The 14,940-nt window shown below is 34.1% G+C and overlaps 4 protein-coding genes across 13 annotated transcripts; 1 reads left to right on the top strand and 3 right to left on the bottom strand.

Moving 5' to 3' along the window:
* Positions 1-7,536, bottom strand: RLP9 (receptor like protein 9). Of its 4 annotated transcripts, NM_001198331.1 has the most exons (8): positions 7,046-7,488; positions 6,655-6,810; positions 6,452-6,520; positions 6,288-6,362; positions 2,695-2,850; positions 2,511-2,579; positions 2,346-2,414; positions 8-2,264 (listed from the first exon to the last, which is right to left on the bottom strand). In NM_001198331.1, exons 1-8 carry the CDS (start codon positions 7,398-7,400, stop codon positions 124-126), a joined length of 3,090 nt encoding a protein of 1,029 aa, NP_001185260.1. In that variant the 5' UTR covers positions 7,401-7,488; the 3' UTR covers positions 8-123. The 4 variants fall into 4 exon arrangements, with proteins under 4 accessions (NP_001322351.1, NP_001185260.1, NP_001322352.1 ...); NM_001333819.1 differs by lacking the exons at positions 6,288-6,362; positions 6,452-6,520; positions 6,655-6,810; positions 7,046-7,488 and adding an exon at positions 2,973-3,655 and having other exon boundaries at positions 1-2,264; NM_001333820.1 differs by lacking the exons at positions 6,288-6,362; positions 6,452-6,520; positions 6,655-6,810; positions 7,046-7,488 and adding an exon at positions 2,973-3,285.
* Positions 7,537-8,081: 545 nt separating this feature from the next.
* Positions 8,082-10,543, top strand: BCA6 (beta carbonic anhydrase 6). 7 transcript variants are annotated; one of them, NM_179492.4, is made up of 11 exons: positions 8,144-8,424; positions 8,505-8,566; positions 8,662-8,726; positions 8,820-8,951; positions 9,067-9,115; positions 9,216-9,329; positions 9,419-9,472; positions 9,549-9,637; positions 9,719-9,821; positions 9,922-9,988; positions 10,091-10,268. In NM_179492.4, the coding sequence occupies exons 1-11, from the start codon at positions 8,409-8,411 to the stop codon at positions 10,108-10,110; spliced, it is 771 nt and encodes a 256-aa protein (NP_849823.1). In that variant the 5' UTR covers positions 8,144-8,408; the 3' UTR covers positions 10,111-10,268. The 7 variants fall into 7 exon arrangements, with proteins under 7 accessions (NP_176114.2, NP_001320703.1, NP_849823.1 ...); NM_001198330.1 differs by adding an exon at positions 10,301-10,350 and having other exon boundaries at positions 8,206-8,424; positions 9,922-10,205; NM_104599.5 differs by having other exon boundaries at positions 8,082-8,424; positions 9,922-10,543.
* Positions 10,544-10,903: 360 nt separating this feature from the next.
* On the bottom strand, positions 10,904-12,225 carry AT1G58170 (Disease resistance-responsive (dirigent-like protein) family protein). Its single transcript, NM_104598.3, has one exon. It carries the CDS (start codon positions 11,930-11,932, stop codon positions 11,375-11,377), a length of 558 nt encoding a protein of 185 aa, NP_176113.1. The 5' UTR covers positions 11,933-12,225; the 3' UTR covers positions 10,904-11,374.
* A 1,454-nt stretch (positions 12,226-13,679) lies between these two features.
* JAX1 (jacalin lectin-like protein) lies at positions 13,680-14,396 on the bottom strand (the record flags this gene model as incomplete). The annotated part of the gene is made up of 3 exons (NM_104597.3): positions 13,680-13,922; positions 14,166-14,260; positions 14,339-14,396. 3 exons carry the CDS (start codon positions 14,394-14,396, stop codon positions 13,680-13,682), a joined length of 396 nt encoding a protein of 131 aa, NP_176112.3.
* Positions 14,397-14,940: the final 544 nt, after the last annotated feature.

Below are 14,940 nucleotides of genomic sequence, written 5' to 3'. Positions count from 1 at the left end.
CAACGGAAACACTTTCAAAAAGATATATACCAGAAAGAAAGACAACAAACTTTGAACTTTCGACGACCTTACAAAGTGAAACAACATGGAATATAGTTGAAATACCAATGAAAATACACCAAATCAAACACACTTGAAAAGACTGATAAAAGCATCAACAAAGTGAAACCATACTCGGCGCCAAGGTGAATCAAAGCAAAGAAACACAATAAATGTGATCCATGTTACACCATAGGTAGCAGCAAGACTCCAGTAGAAAATTTCCATATCGATTGTTGTTTCCTCATCCCCGCTTTGATCATCAGATTCAAGGAACTCGGTAGTGCTGTTATCATCACAACTTCTGTTTATAGCTGAACCACAGAGAAGAAGATTACCAATGAAGTTGGTTTCATCCAACGTAGAAAATTTTCCGTGACTTGGAATGGAGCCTGAGAGGTTGTTGTAGGACACATTGAATACAACCATATAGTCTAACTTGGATAGATCTTGAGGTATCGGTCCCCGCAACAAGTTAAACGAAAGATCAATGCTCTCAATATCCGTTAGATTGGAGAAGCTTTGAGGTATCAAACCTGACAAGGAATTATGAGACAGATTTAAAGCACGTATTCTCTGAAGATCTCCAAGCTCCTTTGGTATGTCACCACTGAGTTCATTACTTGACAGATCAAGTCCAAACATAAAGTTGAAACTTTCTTGAGTGTAAGAATCATACCTACTCTTTGATGCAAATTCAACATTGAACATCAAAACGCCGGTGTAGTCTGGAGAATACTGACGTGGTAAAACCAATAACCTAGAATACACAGCGAATTCTTCATCGTCATTGATTTCAAATGGTAATTTGTCGCCATTAACCTCATAGTTTAACCTCCTCCCAAATGATACATTGTTGAGACATGTTGGTATAGATCCCTTCAATCTGTTGTTGGCAAGATCCAAGATCCTAATGCTTCTTAGACCACATAGATCAGTAGGAATATGACCCGTTAATGTGTTACCCCTCAACAAAAGAGAGAGGATAAACTCGTTCTTGACAAAATGCGGAATAGTCCCGGACAATTTGTTATTTCGCAGATCAAGTACCAAAACATCTTTTATCAATGTACTTGGAATTGTCCCACTGAACTCATTGTCGTTGAGATACAATAGACTCATATCCATACCAGTGAAGTGCGAAGGTAAGTTCCCCGAGAACTTGTTTCCAGAGAGGTCCAAAATTTTAAATGTAGGTTTACTAAAAAGCGTGCTTGGCAAGGTACCTTCTAAAAGATTGTTGGAGAGAAAAAGATAGGCAAAGAAAAAGCCGCCGAACCAACTTGGAATGACACCTTGTAGATAGTTATTCGACAAGTCGAGCACTCCAAGAGATTGCACGTTACGCAACCCATCTGCGATCCCAGTAAATAGATTGTTATTCGCAATCAACACGACCAAACTCCCAAAGTTTGTCTGTTTTGGGAAAATTTGACCAAAGAATTTGTTGTATGAAAGCTTCAAAGTGTGCAATGAAGAACAACCAATAAGAAACTTCATTGGTAGACTTCCAGAGAAATTATTATGAGATAAGTCCAAGAACTTAATATCTTTCATCTCACCGAATGACGATGGTAGTATCCATTGAAACCCATTGTTGGAAAGATTCAAGTGCCTTATATTTGGAAGAACCTTTCCAATGTTCTCTGGAAGCCGTTGATCAAAATTATTGGCTGATAAATCCAAAATCTGCAAAGTATGATTAAGTAGTCTTGGCAACTCAAGCATGGTTAAAGAGTTGTTCTGCAAAAGCAAAACCCGAAGATTTGGATATTTCTCCAAAAGCCAATAGGGAAATACTCCAGTTAACTTGTTGTTGGAGAGGTTAATCACATGCAAATCCTTCTGGTGTTGAATAAAGCTTGGAACATTTTCCAAGTTGCAATTTTGTAGCTCGATGACACTTAGCTGAAACTTTGGCTGTAAGGAGGACAACTTTTTTAGACGCAACAAATTAGATCTTGATGAAAGTTTGAATACCTTGAGCTTCGAGAGGTTGGCGATTAATTCCAAAGAAAAGAAACCCTTAAACTCATTATCCGAGAGAGCTAAATACTCAACAGAATCAAGATTTCTGATAAGAGATGGAACTGTACCATTGAAGTTGTTTGAAGAGATATCAAGAACTTGGAGTTGGGTCAAGCTATCAAAACATTGAGGAAATTGACCTGTAAATTTGTTTTGACTTAGATCAAGCTCTCGTAAATTTTTCAGTTGACAAAGTCCTGCCAAAGTCACACGTCAATGGATAAGAAAATGATACACAACTTATCACACACAAAAGAAAAAAAAAAGTCTTAACGTACCTTTGTTTGACCCAGAAAATTTGTTATCACTCATGTCCAAACCTTGAAGGTTATGAAAATTTGCCAAGTCTGTGGTAATAAGGAAAAAAAGTTATGAAGAGAGAATTTTGGCAAGTGTCCTAGATCAATATTTTGGATCTATGAATAAATTTGCTAGATTTTTACCTGGCACTGGCCCAACAAACTGGTTCTTACTTAGATCCAGCAGTTCTAGATTTCTCAAGTTTATAAGTTCTGAAAATATATAGGTTCCTCAAGTTTAATACAAGAATAGTAACAAGTACTCATCAACTATGACTACGAGACCTTAATATTGAACTTATTAAGACCTGAAAGTGGACGTACGTACCTTTCATTGGAAAAGTACCTTCCATATTGTTTCCATGAAGAATTAAAGTTTTAAGCGAAGAAGCCGTGTTTATAAACGGTAAGACAGTATTATTGACGCCGTTTTCACTAATATCAAGGATCTCAAGATTTTTCAATCTCTCAAAGCTTTTATAACCTGCATGTATAAAACCCAATGATGTTAACTTGAAAATGACGATGGCTTATAATTATGTGTTCATGAAAAAAATAGACTAAAAAGTTGTTAATAGAAAGGGAAGTAAAAGATCATTTATATACCATGGATATGATCGAACCAGCCTTGACACCAGAAATTACTTAAATTAAGAGTTTGTAATTCTCCAAATGGATAGAACAAGGAAAGATTTAGTAGGGGAGGAGGATAGTATGTGTCAGTCAAGAGAAGACCAATCACACGCCCGCTGGTAAGATCACACTTGACTCTTTCCCATTTGCAACAGTCGCTGTTGTTCGTGTCATTAGGCCAATCATACGGGTACTCGGATATGTTGAGATATGCCTTGAGCTCTAGCAGTCCTTTCCTTTCGCTTTCGATGCAACTTATATGCCCATGCGCATCCAGCGATGATACCATCATCATTATCATCATAACCAGCACCATTAGGTCCATTACCATTACAAATGCTGGAGAGAACATCATTAACATTGTTCTAATTTGACATTAGGAACTATTCCTAACTTTTTTTGTTAAATAAAAGAACTATTCTCAAGATTCAGATTTATCTCGACCTGGCAAAGAATTATGATGGCATAATGAGTGGAGACTTTGGCGGAAGATTTTGACTTTACTGAAGAATCTTGGCAGAAGACTTTGACTAGTTTTATTTTAAATAGACTTAAGTCAACTCTATACTTAAACTCAAAGGGATCAAGGAATCTTTGGCGTAGAGCTTTGACTTTGATCTATTATGTAGTTTAGCTAAGTTTCAAGTGTGTTTTTTTATTCAATACCAAAAAGACTATTTAAATCCAGCAAAAACATTTTCACAAAGAGATTCCAAATATATAGTGCACAACAAACTTGATTTACATAGTGTAAATACAAAAGAAATGATTTACCATTGAAAACACCAAATCAAACACATTTGAGAAAACTGACAAACACATTAACAAGGCGAAACCATGCTTGGCGCCAAGGTGAATCAAAGCAAAGAAACACAATAAATGCCATCCATGTTATACCGTATGTGGCGAAGAGGCTCCAATAAAATGTCTCCATATCGATTGCTGTTTCGTCATCTCCACTATGAGAATCTATTTCCTTGAAACCACTAGTGTTATCATCGCAACTTTTATTTATAGTTGTCCCACATAGAAAAGGATTACCAATGTAATTGGTTACATCCAAGCTTAAAAACTTTCCTTGACTTGGAATTAAGCCCGAGAGGTTGTTGTATGAAACATTAAACACAACTATATAGTCTAACTTGGTTAGGTCATGAGGTATTGGTCCATGCAACACGTTAAACGAAAGATCAATGCTCTCTATATCTGTTAGATTGGAGAAGCTTTCAGGTACTAAACCTGACAAGGAATTGTGAGACAAATTCAAAGCACGTATTCTTTGAAAATCTCCTAGCTCTCTCGGGATTTCACCAATAAGTTCATTACTTGAAAAATCCAGTCCAAACATGAACTTGAAACTTTCTCCCATGTAAGAATCATATCTTCTCTTTGATGCAAATTCCACTGTGAAGTCCAAATAGCCTGAGTAATCTAGCTCAAACTCAAGTGGTAAAACCAAGGACCTAGAATACGACTCCTCTAATTCTTGATCTGCTCTAACCATGCCATATGATGATCCAAAGTCAGGATCTATCTCATAGTCTAAGCTCCTCCCAAAGGATACATTGTTAAGGCATGGAGGTATCGAACCATTCAATCTGTTATTAGCAAGATCCAAAACCCTGATGCTCTTTAGCTCACAAAGACTAGTTGGGATATGACCCGTTAATGCGTTACCCCTCAACAAAAGATAAAGAAAATATCGGTTGCTGACAAATCGTGGGATAGTGCCGGATAACTTGTTATTTCGTAGATCGAGTAACATAACATTTTCTAGCAATGTACTTGGAACTGGCCCACTGAATTCATTATCATGGAGGTACAACAAACCCATATGCCGAAAACTGAAGTGTGAAGGCAAGTTACCGGAAAACTTGTTTCGTGAGAGGTCCAAAAGCTGGAAAGATACGTTAAAGAGGGTGCTTGGTATTGTACCATTTAGGAGATTATCCGAAACCGAAAGATACAAGAAATAAAAGCCTCCAAACCAACTTGGGATGACACCTTGTAGAGAATTATTCGACAGTTCGAGAAATACTAAACCCTTTGAATGAATCAACACATCCGTGATCTCGGTAAATTGATTGTTATCCGCAATCAACACCCTCAACGACTCCAACTTCATTGGTTGTGGGAAAATCTTGCCACTAAATCTGTTGTATGAAAGCTTCAAAATACTTAATGAAGAACAACCAATGCAAAATTTCTTTGGTAGACTGCCTGACAAGTTATTATGTGATAAGTCCAAGAAGAAGATCTTTTTCATCTCACTAAACGAAGAAGGCAAATTCCCTTGAAACCCATTATTCGAAAGATTCAAGTGACTTATATTGGGAAGCACATGTCCGATATTGTTGGGAAGCCATTCATCAAACTTGTTGACTGATAGATCCAAAACATGCAAACTATGAACAAGTAGTCTTGGAAGATGAAAGATAGTGAATGAGTTGTTCCATAAAAGCAAAACTCGAAGTTTTGGATAGTTCTCCAAAAACCAAGATGGAGATATTCCGGTCAACTTGTTGTTGGAGAGATTAATTAGACGCAAATCTTTCTGCTGTTGAAGAAAGCTAGGAACTGCTTCCAAGTTGCAATATTTTAAATCAATAACACTCAACCGAAACTTCAGTTGTAGGGAGATTTCTGACTCTATATGCAGCAAACTAGATTTTGATGAAAGTTTGAACACCTTGAGCTTAGAAAGGTTGGCGATCAAATCGAAAGAGAAGAAACCCTCAAACTTATTATCTGAGAGAGATAAATACTCAAGAGAATCAAGATTGCTGATAACAGATGGAAGCGTCCCATTGAATTGGTTTGAAGACATATCAAGAACTTGGAGTTGGGTTAAGCTACTAAAACACTGAGGAAATGGACCGGTAAATTCGTTTTGACTCAAATCAAGCTCTTGCAAATTTTTTAATTGACAAAGTCCTATAACAATGACAAGCAAAGGCACATTAAGATTAGAATGTTTTTTTTCTTTTAAAAATTATTTGACAAATTAATAATTTAAAAAATACTTATATGCAAACTACTATATATATAATTCCTAAAATGCTAAAGAAACTATTTTTTTTTAGAAAAATGACCGGTTTACAAAATGTTTGGCTGTATATCATCTTTTGTTCACGGATATTTTGATGAACTGTCATGTATATACTAAAAATAAACTCGTATCCATATATTTTGTCAAACACGTGAATATAAACTCTCTTTTTTTGTTTTTTGGGTTCAAAGGTTAATAACTGTAATAATAATAGTTAAATTAATTTTCATGATACATACCTTCTCTTCCTAATGATCCAGAAAATGTGTTGTCACTTAAATCCAAAGCATGAAGCTTATGCAAAACCGCCAAGCCTGCCATCAGTATATATATTTTTGACAAAGGTTAACTAAGATGAATATTTGAAAAGAGAATGAGAGGTGAATAAAAACTTTAGTAGTACCTGGCACAGGGCCATTGAGCAAGTTCCCACTTAGATCCAACAGTTCTAGATTACTCAAGTCTTTTAGCTCTTCAGAATATATGAACACAAAAAAGAATGAAGATGAGCTGAACATATGTTTGAAACTAATAATATCACTTTGGAACTGGTACTCAATTACATACTTGATATTCAAATGCATATAGACTAGAAAATGGGCGTACCTTTCATTGGAAAAGTACCTTCCATATTGTTTCCATGAAGAATTAAAGTTCTAAGCGAAGAAGCGGCATTTAGAAAGGGTAAGACACTGTTATTGACTTCGTTGTTACCCATATCGAGGATCTCAAGTTTTTTTAATTTCCCAAGGCTTTTATACCCTATAAAACAAAAGGCCAATAGATCTTGTAAAACACTTTTATAATTGGCCAATAGTCTCTTTCAAAACTAGAAATCTCCATACTAACTAATTGTTCAAAGACTCTTAAGATAATTATTCCACCACTTATTTATACTATTCATATTACCATGCACATGTATTAACATTTCACAATCTTGTCCCTACCAAGAAATTAAGCAAAAAAGAATAATAAATGGAATTGATGAAAGATATACCATGGATATCATCGAACCAGCCTGTGCATCCGAAATCATATAAGTTTAAAGTCCGCAATTCTTCAAAGGGGTGAAACAAGGAAAGATTTATCAGGATTGGATCACTGAATGTTTGATTCAAGAAGAGGCCGATCACACGTCCACTTGTACGATCACACTCCACTCTTTCCCATCGGCAACAATCACTCTTCGTGTCATTAGACCAATCATATGAATATTCCTTGTTCACATAAGCCTTGAGCTCCAACAATCCCTTCCTCTCCTTCTCGATGCAACTTATATACCCTTGCATTTGTAGTGATACAACCATGACCCATGCTGCGAAGAAAAACTGCGGTATAGTGAATATCAACATTTCTGCAAATAACCAATACAAACAAAGAAGGGGAAGAGAGTTTGTAGCTCAAGTCAATGACTTGGTAATATTATCGATGATATTATATGAAGAAATCTTTAGTATCTTTGTAATTAATTAGATCGTAATCTTCAAGAAGATTTTGGCAGAAAACTTTGACTTTTCTTTTATGTGTTCAACGGTTTATTGTAAAACATTGATAAATCAATACTAAATAAATTAATAAGTTTTATAAATTAATAAAAAAATTCTGTTCTGAATTGTGATTAATGTAAAAAATGACACAAATCGATAAATTAATAAGATAATATTTTTTTATAAATATATGATTTTATTAATATTATAAATTAATAATTATATAAGTGTATTAAATATATATATAATATATCTAAAAAAAATTGAAATATATTTTAAATATTGTTTTGCTTAAATTTGTATTTGTTTTTATTTGAATTTAGTTCTAATATTTTACACAATTATTTTTCTATAAATTAATTAATTTATAAAGGTGATCCTTGTTAACTAACGTACAAGTCCAATAGTAACCAAATTGAGAGATTGGGCTTTACAATTATAGCCAAATGTTTTAACTTTTAACCGTCTAAAAATGTTTGATCTGTGGGATTATATCTTTCGGTCTTCTTAATGGATCACAAAAAATAATATTATCATTTTCTTCAACAACGATTGGTGCTGGATTATATTGACAAGTGGATATGACTTGTGACCAGGCAAAGAGACGTATCACTTGCGTAACTTTTCTTCTTCTCTAGATAAGCTTTTGCCAACTCATTCTCTTTTATTGCAAAATTCATGTGTTAGTTCTTCTTCTTTACAAAATTGAGTTTAAACTGTTTTATTACTAATCCAAATGAGGAATCACTTTGCACTATTAATAGAAAATAATACACAACCAAACATCTAAAAGATACTATAATAGTAGAGATCAAAGACCTGAGCAAAAACTGAAAGAAAAAAAAAAAAAAAAAAAAAGACTTCTCCTCAAAAATGGCGTTTACACTAGGTGAGTCTTAAGATCAAAATCTGATCACAGTTCAGCTGAAACTATTTCCCTAAACGACATCGTTTTGTTGCCTTGATCAGGTGGAAGAGCTCGTCGTCTAGTCTCTGCAACATCAGTTCATCAAAATGGTTGCTTACACAAAGTAAGTCACGCACCTTGATCTTTATTTCCTTAATCACATAACTTCAAATATGATTTTATTCAAACTATTCAAAAATTTCCATTTACTTTTTGAAGCTGCAACAAATTGGATCGGATCGGTTTCAGCTTGGTGAAGCAAAAGCAATAAGATTACTACCCAGGTGATAAGATAAAGTTTGGTCTTTATAGTTCTTTAAAAAAAAAAGTGAATCAAAGAATAAAGACAGAGATTACTCTGTTTTTTTGTATCATAGGAGAACAAACATGGTTCAAGAATTAGGAATCAGGGAAGAATTTATGGATCTAAACAGAGAAACAGAGACAAGTTATGATTTTCTGGATGAAATGAGACACAGATTTCTGAAATTCAAGAGACAAAAGTATCTGTAAGCAAGAAACTCATGTTCTTGATTTTGTTATAACCAAAAGAAAAGAACTCTGCTTTTTGCTCTGTTTTCTCTCTGATTCGTTTTGAATTGACGGATGAAATCTAAAAATCAGACCGGAGATAGAAAAGTTTAAAGCTTTGGCCATAGCTCAATCACCAAAGGTGAGCATCAATTCGTAATCGACTCGAAAATTGCGGTTTATGAGTCTAATTCTTACGAACATTACCGAGGTTTAAACCAAACTGACAAGGATATACACAGGTAATGGTGATAGGATGTGCAGATTCAAGGGTATGTCCATCTTATGTACTAGGATTTCAACCTGGTGAAGCTTTTACTATCCGAAATGTCGCCAATCTCGTTACCCCGGTTCAGGTGCTTTTTAAACTCACTCCTTTTGTGCTTATACAATTTCCATCAAGAATGCATCTAAAATCCTTTTAATGTTTTCCTGTTTTTGATAGAATGGACCAACAGAAACCAACTCGGCTCTTGAGTTTGCGGTCACCACTCTTCAGGTAAGCTTAAACATTATAAGAAAGTGAACATTGTAGCAAAAGAAATGAATGTATATATGATTCTGTTTCTGCATAGGTTGAGAACATTATAGTTATGGGTCATAGCAATTGTGGAGGAATTGCAGCACTTATGAGTCATCAAAACCACCAAGGGCAACACTCTAGGTAGATATATATAAATAAGTTCTTAAAACAACTCTTTAAATTTTTCTTGATTGTTGATTGAAACTACTCTTGTGTGTGTAGTTTAGTAGAAAGGTGGGTTATGAATGGGAAAGCCGCTAAGTTAAGAACACAATTAGCTTCATCACATTTATCCTTTGATGAACAATGCAGAAACTGTGAGAAGGTAACTAATTCCAAACATCTTTTTATTCTTAGGTCTCTTATACCTGAAGCTGATTTGTGTGTGTGTGTGTGTGTGTGTGTTTTTTCTTGTGTTGGGGTAGGAATCTATAAAGGATTCTGTGATGAATTTGATAACTTATTCATGGATAAGAGATAGAGTAAAGAGAGGTGAAGTCAAGATTCATGGATGTTATTACAATTTGTCAGATTGTAGTCTTGAGAAGTGGAGATTAAGTTCAGACAAGACTAACTATGGATTCTATATTTCAGACAGAGAGATATGGAGTTGAGTAAATATTGAACAATCCTCAGTTCTAATATTCAGATGTATCTTTGTACATACGAAATGATATTTACACAATTGGAAAAAAAGAAAAAAAAAAAAGTAATATTGTAATAACGGAATAAAAGGTGAATTGGTCTACCCGCAGCTCTCAAGTGGTTTTTTATAATGTTGGGACTATGGTTTACACAAATAAGAGTTAATATTATTATAATTATAATAATAATAATAAGAGTTAATAGTATCTAATAATAATAATAACTTTACACAAATAAGACTGTGGACTTTGTATTTGCCGGAGTTACTAGCCTTGTCTCTGCTCTCAGCAACCGCCCAAATCAGATCTCAGTCACCGGTTTCTCACCGGATTTTTTCTTCATTTTGTATCTGTGTAACTTTGCCACTATCAGGCCTTTTGGCTCATTTCAGGGGCAGGCCCATTAAATAAAAAAAAAAAATAATAATAATAATAACTTTGCTTTTTGCAACTGTTGTGTCTTTTTATCTACCAATTTTTCATTAAAATATTTATGATTATTTTTATCTGATCGTAATTTTTTATGGTACTTTTCCGTTATAAGTTTTCGTATGAATAGTTTATTTATTCAAATGTTAAAAAAAAAAAAATCTATTAAAATATTCGTCACTTTTAAATTCTATATTTTTGTCCTTCTTTCTAAGTATTTCCCAAATTTTGGTTCTTTCACACATATTATTCGACAAAATATAAATACAGAGAGATTTGTTTTATTGTTCAAAGTTTTACTTTAAAATTCTAGATAAAAAGTTTGGGAAGTCGGAAATGGACATGCCTAAATATTATACTGTAGCTTATTCATTTGCCAAAAAGTTGGGGCAAAAACAGCGTTTATAATACTGTGTTGGCCTCGCTAGTTTTAGTATTAACCATTTCTATTACACTCCAGTCTTCTATTACACTCCTAATGTGTACTATAGCCATCATCTTAACCGCGGTGATAGAAAAAAAGAAGTTGAAGTGTATATACTGAGTGGAAATAGTCTTCCACTTCAATGTTCACTTACTAATATTTAACATAATGTATGGCTTACTAAGAACTTAAATGGTTTAGTGATAAATAACATGAATGCTTTATATTGTGAGCTATCATATGTCTACTCCAGTAGTGCGATCTAAATTCTAGGAAAAAGTAGTCAAAGTGACTGAAACACTGTCCCCCACCAGGCCACCACCACCACTATGTGAAGAAGAAAAACCTTACAATAAATAATAATAAACTAGAAATGACAAATTAGTAGTGCAAAAGATAACAATTATACTCAACGATGGCGTTCCCTGTCTTGAGATTAAACTCATGTGTGCTAGCTTGAACATAACCCCTAGCAAATCGGAAAAGTCCACTTCCTCCAATCACTGGCATCTCCCTCACCTTATCAAACACTGAATTTCTTCCTAACACTGTGATCGTGCTTCCATTGTATTTCCCATCAAGAATCGCAAAATTCATAGCCATCAATAATCCTATTTCTTCTTTAGATGTGCCTGCATAAAACCCTTGTGCCCTTCCCACCATTTTGGAGCTTAATTTTGGTGTGAGCGTTAAAGGGTTATCAATCATACGCATGAGACCAAAGCCCGTTGCCCCCGTGTATTTTTTCGGAGGATTCATGATTGACACCGAAGACGAATCTTGGCCGGTTACAATATCGTGCCAGTATACTCTGAAATGAGTTAGTTTCTCTTTCTTGTGATGCAAGAAATTAGATTCAAGGGTTTCTCCTGTGACGGAAATTAGGACGAGGGCTAGTGTTCGAGAAGAAATAAGAAAGAAGGAGAGAAAACTGCCCATAGTGGAGACTGGAGAGAGATGACTTTCTTAGGTTTTGTGGGTACAATTTTTGCATTTTATGGTTTGATGCGTGTAGATATCATAATATATGGAGGAGGACATTCTCGAAAGTGCACGGTCGTATACATATGTAATGAGATCTAGTGAGGGTGACTTTAGTGGGATTTGTGGCTCCACTTATTGCATTTTATGATTTGATGCATGTATAGAGATAGAATAATATATGGAGGAGGACTGGAGGAGGACATTCTAGAAAGTGAACGGTCGTGTTAATATGTAATGAGATCTGGGGTTGGTGCACCCACTCCCAACGTACTGAAAAGGATGTTTGGTATCTTTTGGAGAGAGCTGTTAATAAATCAAATATATTTCACTAAGTGAATAAGAATATGATCAAGGAAAAAAAAACATACAGAACCTTAAAAAATAGCTTCTTGTAGTAAATTGGTAAACATTTAGAGGAAACTATATGAAATACGATATATTCCGAATGTAATATGCTGATAGGGTTTTCATCCTTGAAAAGTCTCACAATTGCCTTATTAAATTTCACATTCTCACAAATGGTCTTATCACATCAGATGGTTGTTAAACTAGCCTCTCACACTAAATAATTAAAATTTATTTCAATGGACTGACGTTATCGTGCAAGTAACATGAAATTAACCATGGACCCAACATCAAAAGGAAGGTAGACGAAAACAGAAGATTATGATGTCGGCAGTGCTCGATATAATAAAAAATTTATGAGTTTCATTGAGATTTAAGACGACGGTTAAGGTATCGGATTTTGAGATTACGGTTTAAATTTTTACGATTTATAGATTAGATATAAGAAAATGCAACAATTGAGAAATGTTGAAGATGAACAATGTTTTTTCAGATTAAACACGTAAAAGTTACAAAAAAAAACTTGGTAAATTTTCATTGGAATTTTAAAAAATTGTCTCTTTTATAAACAAAAAAAATATTTCCCCAAGACACATTTCACATGTCTATTTTACTATTTATAATGAGTCTCTTGCTGTAAGTTGTTTGTGATTTCATCACTTATGGATGATGATCCAGTATATACATTGATCGATAAGAGTTCACCAATTTTTTACCAGAGTTTAGCATTCTCTCATTTATGCATTTATCATCACATTAGATAATTAGGTGTTATGTACGGGTTTCTCGTATATAGGCCACATGATATTAATCTGGTTAGAAACTAACTATAATTAACAACGTTCCTGACCCGCTCGAAAATTCGTTTTAGCACACTGCACTCATTTCAATAGATGAGTATGTCGAAGGATTGATTGGCGTGGGGCGTATGCGTATCTACGGTATGTGGAGGTAGGACATGTGCCCTATACTAACTTAATATGTAATTTCTCCTTTGTAACACAAGACATGTTAAAGTGACTTACCATACTTAATTATAAGTTCTTGTTCTTTTGATATTTTCTTATTGTTTGATGATGTTTTCATGATTTACCATACTTAGTCATATAGAGTCATATAGATGACATCTATGGATCAAATTTAAAATTGTCAAGACAAAAATACTGATATATAGTCCTATGAATGACATAATAATACATTTATCATATAATAAGTCTCACTTTGTTTACGAAAATTATTTAAACGACTGAAAGACAATCCAAAGAAAAGAAACATTGAAGATGATACAAATAAAGTAGTACAAATTCAAAGCATAAACAAGCAACATTATCAAGCTCGTGAGTCACGATCAAGCAAATTACTTAGCAGGAGAAAGCGGTGCGAAATAAGCTCCAAGCGAGGTAAGGTTTTTATCAAAAGATCCATGAAACCCAACGATCTTCTTGCCTTTGACTTCAAGTGTAAACGTAGTACCAATGTTATATCCCATATATGCAGACGTCCTGATATTGGTTTTGATCACAAGTCCTTGTATCTCACCATCATCGTAGTAACACTTCACAGATAAGATATGCTCATCGCATGTATGGTTAAGATCAAACTGCAAAATATGGACAATTCAGTTTGATTAAAAGAAGGTGATGATGATGAACTGTGTAGAAATAGTCATCTGTTTTTATGTTATTTCCAACTGTAATCAGACAAAACATTTAGACATAGACAGAGTAACCAAACCTAAACAAAAATTTAACCAAAAACTATATACATCCATTGGTCTTCCGAATCATACACATTAAACAAGTATTATACTAAGATCCCATCAAGAACTAGAAGACATACATACCCACTCGGTGAAATTGTGATATGAGACACCATGGGTTGATCCAGCTTTAGGTTGACCATTCTTGACATAGTCGAACTTGATGGATGCTATACGACCTGTAGAACCCTCTTGTATATAGATTTATGACACTCCTTCATGGACTCCATCATCCCATATCTTCCCTCCATTTCCACCTTTTGCTTCTAACTTGTCGGCCATTGGTAACGGATTTGAACCTGATGGTGTAGACATAGAATTGGATCGTCTTAGTTATATCAGTCAGATCTGTTTCTTTTAGTTAAAACTTGTACCCGATGGATCTTCCAGAAAAAAAAATGGTGGAATTTCAGATCTGTTTAAGTCGGAGTTTCCAAAGGACTAATACGCATTGAAAACTAGAGTAAATTGGGAAAACCGCCTCGTTTTTTACACTTTCGAAAAATGCCCTCTTTTAAGAAAACAAATATATATATATATATATATATGAAAATAACTTAATTAACTTTACTTAAACTTTTTAATAATTAACCAAAAATCTAAAATTCAAAATAAAAACTCGATTTTTTAATAATAGATAAATGTTTTACTTTATCAAAATTGGTTCTAAAGATTTGGTATTCTGTATATTTCTTGAAAAAGGAATAATGAATATTCTACTATTAAAAAAGAGCTTATATTCAAAATAGGCATTTTAAATAAAGTTATTTCAAAATAGGTATTTTACACAGTTGAATGTAACAGTGTCGATTTATTGCTTCAATTGGGACAATTTTGTCCTTGTCTTCTTTTCCTCTTC

The sequence above is a fragment of the Arabidopsis thaliana genome, assembly GCF_000001735.4.
Source record: "Arabidopsis thaliana chromosome 1 sequence".
NCBI lineage: Eukaryota > Viridiplantae > Streptophyta > Magnoliopsida > Brassicales > Brassicaceae > Arabidopsis > Arabidopsis thaliana.
The sequence above is the reverse complement of the archived record's forward strand: the minus strand, read 5'-3'. Positions and strand labels throughout refer to the sequence as shown.